At 31.9% G+C, this 13149-nt stretch overlaps 1 protein-coding gene across 6 annotated transcripts in view; it reads left to right on the top strand.

Moving 5' to 3' along the window:
* Positions 1–8488, top strand: part of LOC132740796 (dynamin-1-like) — a 38439-nt gene extending 29951 nt beyond the window's left edge. For 5 of the 6 annotated variants that reach the window (XM_060728785.1, XM_060728784.1, XM_060728788.1 and 2 more), the window contains 5 exons: positions 564–710; positions 1286–1539; positions 1965–2123; positions 5337–5375; positions 7686–8488. In XM_060728785.1, the coding sequence (XP_060584768.1) occupies positions 564–710; positions 1286–1539; positions 1965–2123; positions 5337–5375; positions 7686–7761 (675 nt within the window). In that variant the 3' untranslated portion in view covers positions 7762–8488. The remainder of the gene's footprint in view (positions 1–563; positions 711–1285; positions 1540–1964; positions 2124–5336; positions 5376–7685) is intronic. The other variant, XM_060728790.1, reaches the window with a different exon arrangement.
* The last annotated feature ends 4661 nt before the right edge of the window (positions 8489–13149 follow it).

The raw sequence follows: 13149 nt of genomic DNA, 5'->3' as shown, positions 1-13149 counted from the left end.
CATGTGTTTTAAATAGCTTTAGTATGTGTTGGAATATGCTTTGATCGTAATCACTCAAATTGTCGTTGTAGTAATTGAACATGAACATTACGAAAAAGTTTTATTTAAGAGTTTGGGGACCCAGAGTTGCATGATAATCACATTAGATATATTTTCTATAAGCTGATTAAATTATCGCTGTAATACCATTAGTAACACCTTTTGAAACTCACTTAAAACCGTTGGTGGCTCAAAATTTTGTCATTAAATTGAGACAGATACACAAGTTGGGAGTCCTAAATGGCTGATGTCTCAAACATTTTACTCAAGTCCCTTCAAACTACTGAATTTCTACAATAAAGTATCAGATATTTATGATGAATTTTGTCAAATTAGTTTCATACATTATATGTCTAATAAACGTATTGCTAATTTATATATATTAATGATAAAACTTGTAATGTACTATATCAGATATTTATGAACACTATAAAAGATTTGACTATAATTATGTTTACGGGATATAAGACACATGTAAGACATTTATATATAGTACATCAGGTATAATAATATGAATATTTCAGGGAAAGGATGATCTAGGTTCAATGGATCCACAGTTAGAAAGACAGGTGGAAACTATACGCAATCTGGTAGACTCGTACACTAAAATAGTCAACAAGACTCAACGAGACCTTGTTCCAAAAACACTCATGCATCTCGTTGTTAACTATGTAAGTTAGATCTGTTTATCCATATAAATTTAACCGCCTCCGTGGTCGAGGGGTTAGAGTCGATGACTTCTAATCCAGTTACCTCTCTGGCGTGGGTTCGATCCCCGGGAGATGCTTTGGTAGTTTAGCGTGGAGGAAGGTAGTCTAGTACTGGTGTAACTCTCCAGGAACGATGGTTAGGAAACTACCCGCCTATATGACTGAAATACTGTTGGGAAAAGGCGTAAAATGAAACAAACAAACAAATAAATTTAAAGCTGAAGCACATAAAGCAGTGGTATGTGATACATTGAGTGTTCCACACCTTATACTACCTAATATCAGTTTTGTGATGTTTTGATGATTTCATAAGTGGCTGAATGTATATTTCTAGTTAGAAGATTCAGTTCAATATTAGAGCTAGCTGCATTTGGGGTAGAAAAATTGAATTGCTGAAAGGATGAAAATTAATTTGATTAAGTAGATGGCTTTGTAAGATATTTTTCTGAAGAAAAACCAGAGCAATTGCCATGACCCACTTAACAAATTTTAAGTGATCTCCACTTTTATCAAATGGGAGTAATATTTTATGACAGGTTAAAGAGTTCATAGGAGGAGAGTTGCTGGCACATCTGTACTCAACGACTGACCAGAACTCGTTGATGGAGGAGTCAGTAGAGGAGTCTGCTCGACGTGAGGAACTATTACGTATGTATCACACAACAAAAGAGGCTCTACAGATTATTGGTGATGTGTCAGTGTCGACTGTATCTACACCTGTACCACCACCTGTTGACAATGAATGGTTAGAGCCGAGTCAAGGACAGAATGGTGGAGGAGGGTACGCAGGGTATGTATCTTTTGAAATTTGATTTAAAAAATAACTTAATTCTCCCAGAGATGGAATTTAACCAAGAAAATAATATAAAAACCTATTGATTTGAACTTGTCATGCATGCATAAAGATCGTTACATTTTATTCAAATTGATTGTGGAAGATATGCACAAATAAATGCAGTGCTTGACATTTACAAATTGACTTTCTATCTATGAATTTGACAGATTTTTTTATGTTTATAAATAAATATAAGCAATGTACATAAACTGTACAATTCAACCAATTCAATTATTTAGATTTTTCATGCAGACTTTATCTTCAATAAATTGTTGTATATAATATTACATGGTACTTTCGTGATAATCTTCAAATAAGTGTAATAATGTAATAATTCATTATTTTCAATTAATTTATACATGTAATTATGTATATTTCAGTCGTCCATCTTCTCCAAAACCGGGTCGAGCACCTCCACCCCCACTTCCAAACAGACCAGGTGGGTCAGCTCCAGGGGTTATGCCCTCAATACCTAATAGACCAGCTCCTGGTGTCCCGTCTCGTCCAGCACCTGGTGCCCCAGGACCAGCCATTCCTTCGTAAGTTCACGTTTATTATTATATAATACTTGCAATTGACACAGTCTGTATTGTTCTGATTTCTGTAATTACTTTTGTTTGTTTTAGTTATTTCCAGTTTGAATTGTTATGTATTACATTACATTAACTCGAAGTTTCCAGTTTTATTTGCAGACTAAAATGATGGTTTGACGTATGATCAACCATTTTATTTTCTTCTTTTATTTATGATTATGATAAGTTATGTTACTGAGTGTACTGCTAGAATGATGAATGTAGACCTATAGTAGATCTGTTATCTATGGTGAAGTATGATGTTTATTGATCGTGCACTGCTATTATGTTATTTAAATCCTGCACTTATTTCATTGTTATATTATTGGAAATGTTTGATTTCTTTTATATAAACTGTGTTATGTATTGCTTATTTACCTGAAATGATTTTTTTGCATCTAAATAGTCAAATATGTCTTGCTTGTTGAGTAAATGCTGATATTTTTGTGAAATATTAATGTTTTATTGCAATGTAGTAGATTAATTTACTTTTACCTTATTGCCTATATAAGAGCCAATATTGCCATTGTAAGGGCAGATAATGCCTAGGTAAGAGCCAACATTGCCATTGTAAGGGCAGATAATGCCTAGGTAAGAGCCAACATTGCCATTGTAAGGGTCGATAATGCCTATGTTAGAGCCAATATTGCCATTGTAAGGGCCAATAATCCTATGTAAGAGCCAATATTGCCATTGTAAGGGCCAATAATCCTATGTAAGAGCCAATATTGCCATTGTAAGGGCCGATAATGCTCTTATAAGAGCCGGTATTGTCATTGTAAGGGTCGTTAATGCCTATGTAAGAGCCAATATTGCCATTGTAAGGGCCGATAATGCCCTTTTAAGAGCCGTTATTGTCATTGTAAGAGCAGATATATTGCCCTTGTAAGAGCCAATATTGCCATTGTAAGAGTAGATATTGATATTGTCCTCGTAAGATATTGTAATTTTGCTAGAAATGTTATTTTGCTGGATGAATTTAGTTGATCTATATTTTTGTTAAATGTTTATTAAGAAGGATCCTAGATGATGGGAGAGGGTTACAACAGATAGGTTTAATGGGGAAATATTTAATTTAAGACGATTCTTTCTAATTTGGTTACTCTTTGACTTTTAAATAGGCTGTTAAAATACCAGCATTTACTATAGAAGCAGCATTTATGTGATAAATGATATATTTGATTGTGTGGAGCATATATTTGATTGTGTGGAGCAATATTTGATTGTGTGGAGCATATATTTGATTGTGTGGAGCATATATTTGATTGTGTGGAGCATATATTTGATTGTGTGAAGCATATATTTGATTGTGTGGAGCAATATTTGATTGTGTGGCGCATATATTTGATTGTGTGGCGCATATATTTGATTGTGTGGCGCATATATTTGATTGTGTGGAGCATATATTTGATTGTGTGGAGCAGCATATATTTGATTGTGTGGAGCAATATTTGATTGTGTGGAGCATATATTTGATTGTGTGGAGCATATATTTGATTGTGTGGAGCATATATTTGATTGTGTGGAGCATATATTTGATTGTGTGGAGCATATATTTGATTGTGTGGAGAAATATTTGATTGTGTGGAGCATATATTTGATTGTGTGGAGCAATATTTGATTGTGTGGAGCAATATTTGATTGTGTGGAGCATATATTTGATTGTGTGGAGCATGATGGATGTTCTGTTGTTATAATGATCACATGTAATATCATGCTGAAGGTAGACATGTCTGATTACTATATCCCTACATTTACATATGACACTCATCTTAGAATTAAACATTAGCAGAAAGTGTCCATATTTTTGAAGCCTGTTCACATGTTCATTATACTGTTTTGAATTGAAGACTAGGTAGGTTGAATAAAGTGTTTGTTTCTGGAAACGTAATGGAATAATGCTTCTTCATATCATAGTCCAGGAAATAGACTAGATGACACTGATACTGGTTAATTTAGAGAAAGTTGACTAGATGACACTGGGGCTAGACATGGACTAGATGATACCAGTACTGGTTAACTAGATGACACCATTACTAGTTTGTCCAGGAAGTGGACCAGATGACACTAGCACTGGTTAACTGTTAGTCCAGGAAGTGGACTAGATGACACTAGCACTGGTTAACTGTTAGTCCAGGAAGTGGACTAGATGACACTAGCACTGGTTAACTGTTAGTCCAGGAAGTGGACCAGATGAAACAGCACTGGTTAACTGTTAGTCCAGGAAACAGTGGACCAGATGACACTACACTGGTTAACTGTTAGTCCAGGAAGTGGACCAGATGACACTAGCACTGGTTAACTGTTAGTCCCAGGAAAGTGGATCAGATGAAACTAGCACTGGTTAACTGTTAGTCCAGGAAGTGGACCAGATGACACTAGCACTGGTTAACTGTTAGTCCAGGAAGTGGACCAGATGACACTAGCACTGGTTAACTGTTAGTCCAGGAAGTGGACCAGATGACACTAGCACTGGTTAACTGTTAGTCCAGGAAGTGGACCCCAGATGACACTGCATGGTTAACTGTTAGTTCCCGGGAAGTGGTGTGACCTGCATGGTTAATGTTAGTCCCGGAAGTGGATAGAGACATACAGGTTAATTTAGTCCGGGAAATGTTAGAAATTTTTGCCAAGATAAAAATTTTTTAAAAAATATGACAAAATTAAGATGAAAAATAAAATTCTGTAAACTTCAAAATAAAAATTGTGCATTAACAAAATCGTCTAAATTTTTTTAAATATGATTTTTGGTTAATGTTGTATCATAAGTTTCAATGGTTAAAAAAAAGTGCTTTTTGGGGTTTTATGCGGGCACAAAATTTTGTAAAAGGTTGTGCATATCAATCCAAAATTTCATTAAAGGAAAAGCTATTTTTTTTAGTTTTCAAAAAAAATTTATTTTTTTTTTACAATGTAAGAAAAAAAACACAAGGATTTCCGCTTCTGTAATGCCTGCTTGGTATTTAGAGTTTCCTCTGGGAGAAAAAAAAATCCCCATTTATATTTTCTGTAGAACTTAATGTCCAAAATCTCCCCAAATATTTGAGTAAGTAAAGCTCAAATGAAAACCTAAAAATTGTCATTTGCCATTACTAACATACAAGTTGAAGATATATGCATAAACATCAAGCACAGATTGTGTTATAAAGCATGCTGGATGTTGTATTGTTGTTTATATAGGATGATGAATACTGCCTCAAAGTTTGGTTCTGTTGGAAGGTATTTTTCTACTTCTTATCTCTTCTGCCTCCTGTTTGTTTCTGGTTTTGGGTTTATGTTTAATAGAGCCAGGTCCCAAGGTTAGAAAACATGAAAATTGAGTAAAAATCTGATGTCATTTGCATACCAGCTAGTCAAAACATACCTCATTTTAGTTTATACAAATTTATTTTAGTTTGATTGTGTTGGAAGCTATAAGCTTATTGAAACTGATGAGCATGGAATTGAAATATTTACTGCACTAAATTCTATCCATAGTCAGTGTTTTGTAACCTTGGAACATAAATATAGTACACTATTTCTGTAGGTTTAATGAGGGTTAGAAAAGAACTGTGTGTTTTATATTTTACAGGATTTCATTACTATCAGACTTAATGGACTTTTCTGTAATAGAAATATGTAATCAAGACTTATGTTCTTTTCTTTTAATTGCTTTAAAACTTCCTATTTCTATTTTTATATTGTTCTCAGAATTTTAAACTATCAAAGAGCTTCAATTTTGTCTTCTTGCTTTTAGTCTCAAATTACTTCAGTAAATAAAATAAATGCTTTAAGCTTCTTTTTGGTTCTGAATAAAAATATGATTATACTAGAAGTCACAGCTCATTGATAATTATGATATTTGACAATAAAACAGTCTCCTGGTTCTGATTAGTGTAACTTGTCATATATGACATTATCTATTTTAACATTGAGAAAGGTACCAAATTCAACAAATGTTTAAGTGAAATGCAAAATATGTTTACCCAAAAACATCACTGCAGTTACAGTGTCAGAGTTGTAAAGTATTAAGGTTGTAGACTTGTAATGTCCATCTCACCACTACGTAACAGTCTTTATCATACAAGATATCATATATTCATGTTAAAATAAGACAGACTGGTTATTTTACTTAGGTGCCTGGTGCCCTATATTGTTGATGTGACTTAAATTGGAAACTAAACCTCCAATTATTATGCTATAATAAACATTTAAGATTTCTTTGTTAAATGCATGATATGTATCACTTAAATCAAGATCTATTAGAGTAAGTAGTGTTACTATATTGTATGTCTGTATGATAATTTTGTGTGGAAATTGCTCTTTATGTGTTATGTTTGCATGCTGTGTGTAAATGGTTTGTTTACTAATATTTAAATCTTCTGCCTTGCTTTGTGTATGGAATGACTAATGTATTCCAGGAAGAATCATTTTATGATTTGACATGTATTTTTCTTTGCTAGATATACGGAATATTAGCTTTCTGGGGCTTTGTATTTTGCCACGAGCAGCAGTGGAAAATTGATATCATGCGAGACTGAAGGTCGAGCGAGTTATCAATTTTCCAACGTTCCTAGTAGAAAAATACATAGTCTCAGAAAGCTACTAAAACATAATTTTCCTTTTATTATATACCGTTTCGTTTTATTCAGAAAATGAAATGTAGTTGTCAAGGAATAAATTCATGACTGACGGATGAATACGTAATTCTTGAAAACCGGCCACGCCTTTAATAAAATTATGGTTCCCGTTTCCAAATGCAACATTATACCAAGCTAAGATCAGAACCAACGTCAAAAATAGTCCGTCACTTCCATATATGGTACCGTATTTGTCACTAACATAATACGGAAATTTCTGTCCGATGAAACGTATTTGCGCTTCAGTATTTTGGTATTTTAGGGAGAAAATTTAAACTTTAAGGTATATAATAAATTATGTTATTGCCACGTTATTTAAAATATTATACTGCCACTTTACTTAAAATATTACACTTTTCGTCATTTTGTTTTTTATATTGCATAAATTTAATTCCTGGCAGATCCTGTATTAATGAATATAGAACAGTTAAGTGGTGATAGGGACTTGCATGTTACCAAGAGACAGACAAGGTTACATATCTGTGACTTGTACCTGCTTGCCTTGTTCCTAAAACTACATTACATAATACATTGTATAATTATTTTAGAACAGGATTTATAATACAGGTATTTACTCTGTATGAAGGTTTATGTCTTTTGAGACAGTTTGTGAATAAAATACATAATATATGGTACATTGGTTATTGTAGTTTTAAACAAGTTTATGATGTTATCAATGTATTATGCAATGTTTTGTGTAAGCACTCCAGTTTCACATTAAGGATTTATATCCATTGACAAGGTTGTATAATAAACTTTACTCTAAACTCCTTCATGAAAAAAGTGAATGAGGACAACAATCTAATGATATCTTTTAGTTTACTGCTATAAAGGCAAGACTTACTTGAAATAAAACAGTTCGTATGTTGTGATTTCATGAAATAAAATGTTTAGTATGTTATGATTTCAGAAGAGGAGGCCCTCCACAGCCGGCCAATGCTCCAAGAATTCCAGATAGACCCTCGATACCAGCACGCCCAAACTAGAGTAGCTAGCTACTGCAAGCAGGTTATTATTGTTGTAAGAAAGGGATGAAAATTGCATTGAGTTAACATGTATAATGTGTGATACTACAAGAGCCGCTTCATGCAGAATAACACATGATAAAACATTATAGACAATAGATAAACCAATGTTATTAACAGTTCTCAGTATGTTTAACAAGTTTGTGTTGTTAGTGACCGACACTTTTATTGTAAGAAATATTTCTGTCGGGGGGAAATAGTGAGCTTTATTATTTGCAAGTATGTATGGATACTATAGAACTACATGTAGGTAAATGAATTGGTTTTTAAAATGTTATAGAGATTTTTTAGGAAACCTTTTTATAAGAATTTTTCATTTATATTAGGCAGAATTAGAAATGGAAAAAATGGATATGTGCAATTGACAAATGATGATAAATAGAAGGATTTCTTTAGACAACTAATATACTTATTACATGTAGAAATGTATGTTTACAGTTATCACCTGGGTAACTTGACGCAAAGACATAGAAATACATAAAACATTCTTGGAAAGAGTATTTGTAATATGTTATGTTTGTAAAGAAAAGATGGTTCTGCATAAAGTGCTCTCCAAAAGTTGCTCTTTTCAAGAAAACTATTTCTTTTTTTATGTATTAATTTGATAGTTAAAACAAATGAAAACAGAATTTAACCCTTTCTATTCTAACTGGTCAAGGAGCGATGGACAAGAAAGTAATATGTGAAGGATTCTTTGGAGAGCAGTGTACATGCAGGCTTATAATGGGATTTCAGTCTTAAAATTAATCATACTATACATGTATTATCATTTTAATGAGGCAAATTTTTGTAAAATTTGTCTGGGATCAATATTGTATTGTCTTCAAATTTATCACAACTTCACTGATTTTGGTCATATAGTTATTAGGCTGACATGTTCAAGTCTCATAAAATGATTTGGGTGTTTAATTTCTTGTTGTCAATAATAAAAATGAGAGGACTGTAGTGTTCAAACTATTCTGACTGAACTTGATAACATTCAACTGTATAGTTTTATAAAAAAATAACAATCATCAAATGCCCGAGTGTGTTTCAGTTTGATATCCAGTGTCAGATGCTGAAAACTAACCAAAGCTCGAGTTTCGTGTGGTGACTGGTCACCCTGTATAGTAGTTATATTACCTTTAGGTCTGGTTTGTTTTTCCATGAATTGAGGAGTTGATTAACATAGAATTGGTGTTTTGAAGCACCTGAATTATCTAGTGTTAATTGTTATCAAGTTCTGTCGGGAGTTAATTTTAATAAAAATGATATGCAATGTGTAGACTATCGTAAATCTGTGATTTCTTTCTTCCTTTATTTGTACATATATACAGTCTGTAGTAGATTGTTTTGTATAATTATCATTAACATAAATATAAACATGCACTATATATTGTCATATTGTAACATAGAGAGAAGATTGTCACTTGTTTTATTAGTCAGATACTCACCAATTATGTCTGGATTTTTTTATTTTTAACAACTTTGTAATAAATTTTTTCATTGAAAATTAGAAAAAGGGTTACTTTATAAAAATTGTGAACATGTTTAAACAAAGAAAATTTTTAAAAGAAAAATGTATACTTTTAATGTTTTTAAATTTCCCTTTTCTTGAATTTTTTAAACTTTTTAGAAGGAAAAAACATTTTAATAAAATAAAAGTTATAGGGGTATTTTTTTGGAAAAAGTAAAAAATGTATTTCATATGTAAAAATTTTTTTTCTTTAACTTTTTTGGGGAAAGGAAGGTTTTTCTTTTTGTGCAAGAAACATAAGGGGGTTACTTTATTGGGTGGGTTTCCCCTTTTAAAAACCCAACATTCATTCACAATTTCAAGCAAAATTTAAATTAATTGATAAAATTTTTTTAAAAACAAAAATTAATGCCCCATCCTTAGAAAAAAAACAGGAAAGGGAATTTAAAAACTAAAATTATAAAATGTAAAACTTTTGACAAAGGGTTTAATATATTTTTGTGTATAGATATTAAATCAAAAAAATTTAAATTTGTATAGTGATATATATAGACACCAATGGTTATTGTATAGATAATACAAATTGTTAGTGAACATAATTTAGGGCAATTAGCTAAATAGATTTATCTCGAGTTCTAGTTAGAATCATTTTACTCCAATTTGTCAAAATATGTCATTTCTTATAATCTTTACTCTACCTAACTTTCTATTTTTATTTATAATTTGAATAATATATATTTATTTTTTCCCAAGTTTGGTGTTTGTGTTTTTTTTTTCCCGGAAATTTTCTTTTCTTTATTTTTTTGTTGTTATATCATTGACATGTAATAAATGAATTTATATAATGTAATTATAAGTTTTTGCTCTATGACCTAGGGTACAAATCTGAAGGTTAATAGATTGCTGTACCTCATTACACACAGTGTTCATTACTTTATATTCTAGCTGTATATAAACACAATACTTCACATCAAATATAGCTGAAAGATTAAAGAAATATGTTTCTTGACAATCTTAAAATCTGAATCAAAGCTATAAAATGGTTTGTGTTTTGTTTTCATAATAATCTGGCAACTCACAAACCTCACTTTTTAAAGTTTTTCGAAATTTAACTTGAGGAATGAAGTACTTGCTCTGAATTTTCTGGTAGAATCAAATAAAAAAAACAACAAAGATATGATATGGTTTTTTTAAGTTTATTTATAATGTTTATATGAACACTAAATGTGCAATATTTTATGATTTTAATTAATACTAACATTAATTCAAACAGAATGTTTTACTTTTGTGAATTTGTTTGTGTAAAGTGAATATTCTCAAGTGGAGTTTTATGGTGAAAGAAAGTAAAGATGGAAAGTACATGGATGACCTATGCATTAGTTTTGATTAAGATGAAGACAAAAGCATTTCACCCCATGTTCCAACCATTACCTGAAATAATGTGACTTTCTCTGCTCCACTTACATTACTATATCACATGACAGTCACCATTTAACATTAAACCAATGTGATTATAGATGACATAATAATTTCATGTTAAATTGTAGTTTTAAGTATTTCAATTTATAAAATTAAAGGTGATCTGTGGTATACTGGAATTTATATTGCAGTTTTTCCTCACAAGAAGGATCAAGCTAATCAACACAAACAACTAAGTTTAGTCCTTTATTAGGTTCAAATAGGCTGAAATTTTCTTATCTATTTTACCCAATAAAACAAATTAAGGTGTAAGTAATTCTATCTTCTTGTACTAGTATAAATGACATAGACTAAAACTTTGTAAAATTTTGTGTTTTTGCTACTAAAATACTTATAGTGTAGGTAGAAATGTAATTCTGATTTATAGTTTGATATTTTTGTTGAAATTTATGTATGTAAAATATGTCATAATTATTAAAGTCTGTAAAACATAAAATAGTTCTTGTTTGTGTTCACCATGTATATCATATAAAGCAGGAATGGAAAAATAATACATGGATAGTACAGAAGTTCTGCAGCATAGTGAAAATCTATGACCAAAACAAGATATTAATTAGTACAATAACACATACAAAACTTGGTTTTGATTATAAGTATGCACAAAACATTTGCCAAACTAGTTGTGCCAGAAGCAGATAAATATGATTCAGGTACTATTTATAAGGTAACCAACATTTATACCATGATACTTAAGTCAAGGAATTGGCATTTCCACATAAGTGATTTAAATCTTTCTGAAACTGTGTGTCCTAGAGCTTGGCATGTACTTGTACCTGGATCATAACTTTTTTATTTCTTGGGTATTGTCTTCATTCTTGGCCACAACAACCCTTGAGACAAGACCTTTAAGTAGACCACACTAACCTTGACCTTCATCCATAAATGACCTTGACCTTCAAGGTTAAAAGTCCAAATTTTGCTTGTTCATGCTGTTGCTGTAACTTTGTTATTTTTGAATGGATTGTCTTCAAACTTGAACATAATAATCTTCAAGGATATCCCTTAAAAATAACCTGACAGACCTGACATAACACTTGACCTTCACTCATAAATGACCTTGACTTTGAAGGTCAAATTATTGAAATTTTAATTTTTTTGGCTATTATTGGCTGTAACTTTGTTATTTTTGAATGGATTGTCTTCAAACTTGAACATAATAATCTTCAAGGATAACACTTAAAAATAACCAGACAGACCTTGACCTTCACTCATTAATGACCTTGACCTTTTCATTGTTTTTGCTGTAACTGGCTGTAACTTTGCTATTATTGAAGGGATCAACTTCATATTATAACAGAACATACTTAAGGACAAGACCTTGTCACCACCACATGTCACCACCACGTGACACCACCAGCACATGACTTCACCACGTGACTTCACCAAGTGACACCAGCACGTGACTCCACCACATGACACCACCACGTGACTCCACCCAAGAATCCACCACGTGACTTCACCACATGACTCCACCACGTGACTCCACCTAAGAATCCACTACGTGACTTCATCACTTGACTCCACCATGTCTTACCTCCACGTGACTCCACCAAGTGACACCACGTGTATCTATTTTTAGAATTTTCTATTTATAGAATTGCGTGTTTCTATTTATAGAATTGCGTGTTTCTATTTATATATATAATAGTACATTTATATATACAAAATATATAGACAAAACTAATGTGACAAAATAGACCGATTAATTTTATAAAAAGAAAACGTTAAGATTTTGTTCAAACATTCCTTTGTTTGCTTTTAGAGAAAGTAAAAAGTTGAGCGTTGCCCCCGCCCGGCGGTGGCTCTTGTTATTGATCAACACTAAAAAGCTTACTGGTTTAATTTTCTTTTAAGAGCTGTATTTGCTTAATAACAAAACTTTTATCTCATTTATATCATTTTGACATCTTTACCTATTGCTGGGGACTTTATAAATTACTAAAAATCATTAAATCAAACACTTCCATCACCAAACTCCCTACACAGCAATTTTGAAACATGGCAGCTGTAAAAACTTAGGTTGAAAAATGGTTTTGAACAACATTTAGACCAATAAACATATATCACCATCTCACAGGATTCTTAATGTTGTTCATATAGACTTCGTGTAGACAGACATGCTTTTAGGATTGCAGCATCTCATTCAAATGTTGTTCATTACTGAAGTGTTGTAAATGAGATGTAGAACATGGTTGCTTTATACATTATTGCCATTGTAATCTTTACATTGTATCTTACATTTAACCTGCTTGAACCAAAAATAGATATGCAAACCAGTATAGAGCCATGCCAGCCTGTACATCTGTGTAGTCTGACCAGGCCCAGTACTAGTGGTAACTAAAATTTGCTATTTTGATGATTGCCTTAAACTTTGCATAGCAAATCAATTACAAAGATTGAGCAGGTGAGGATTA

This window comes from Ruditapes philippinarum, unplaced genomic scaffold (genome assembly GCF_026571515.1).
Source record: "Ruditapes philippinarum isolate M1 unplaced genomic scaffold, ASM2657151v2 ctg215_1_1_1_1, whole genome shotgun sequence".
Taxonomy (NCBI): Eukaryota; Metazoa; Mollusca; class Bivalvia; order Venerida; family Veneridae; genus Ruditapes; species Ruditapes philippinarum.
This window is presented reverse-complemented; position numbering and strand designations above follow the sequence as displayed.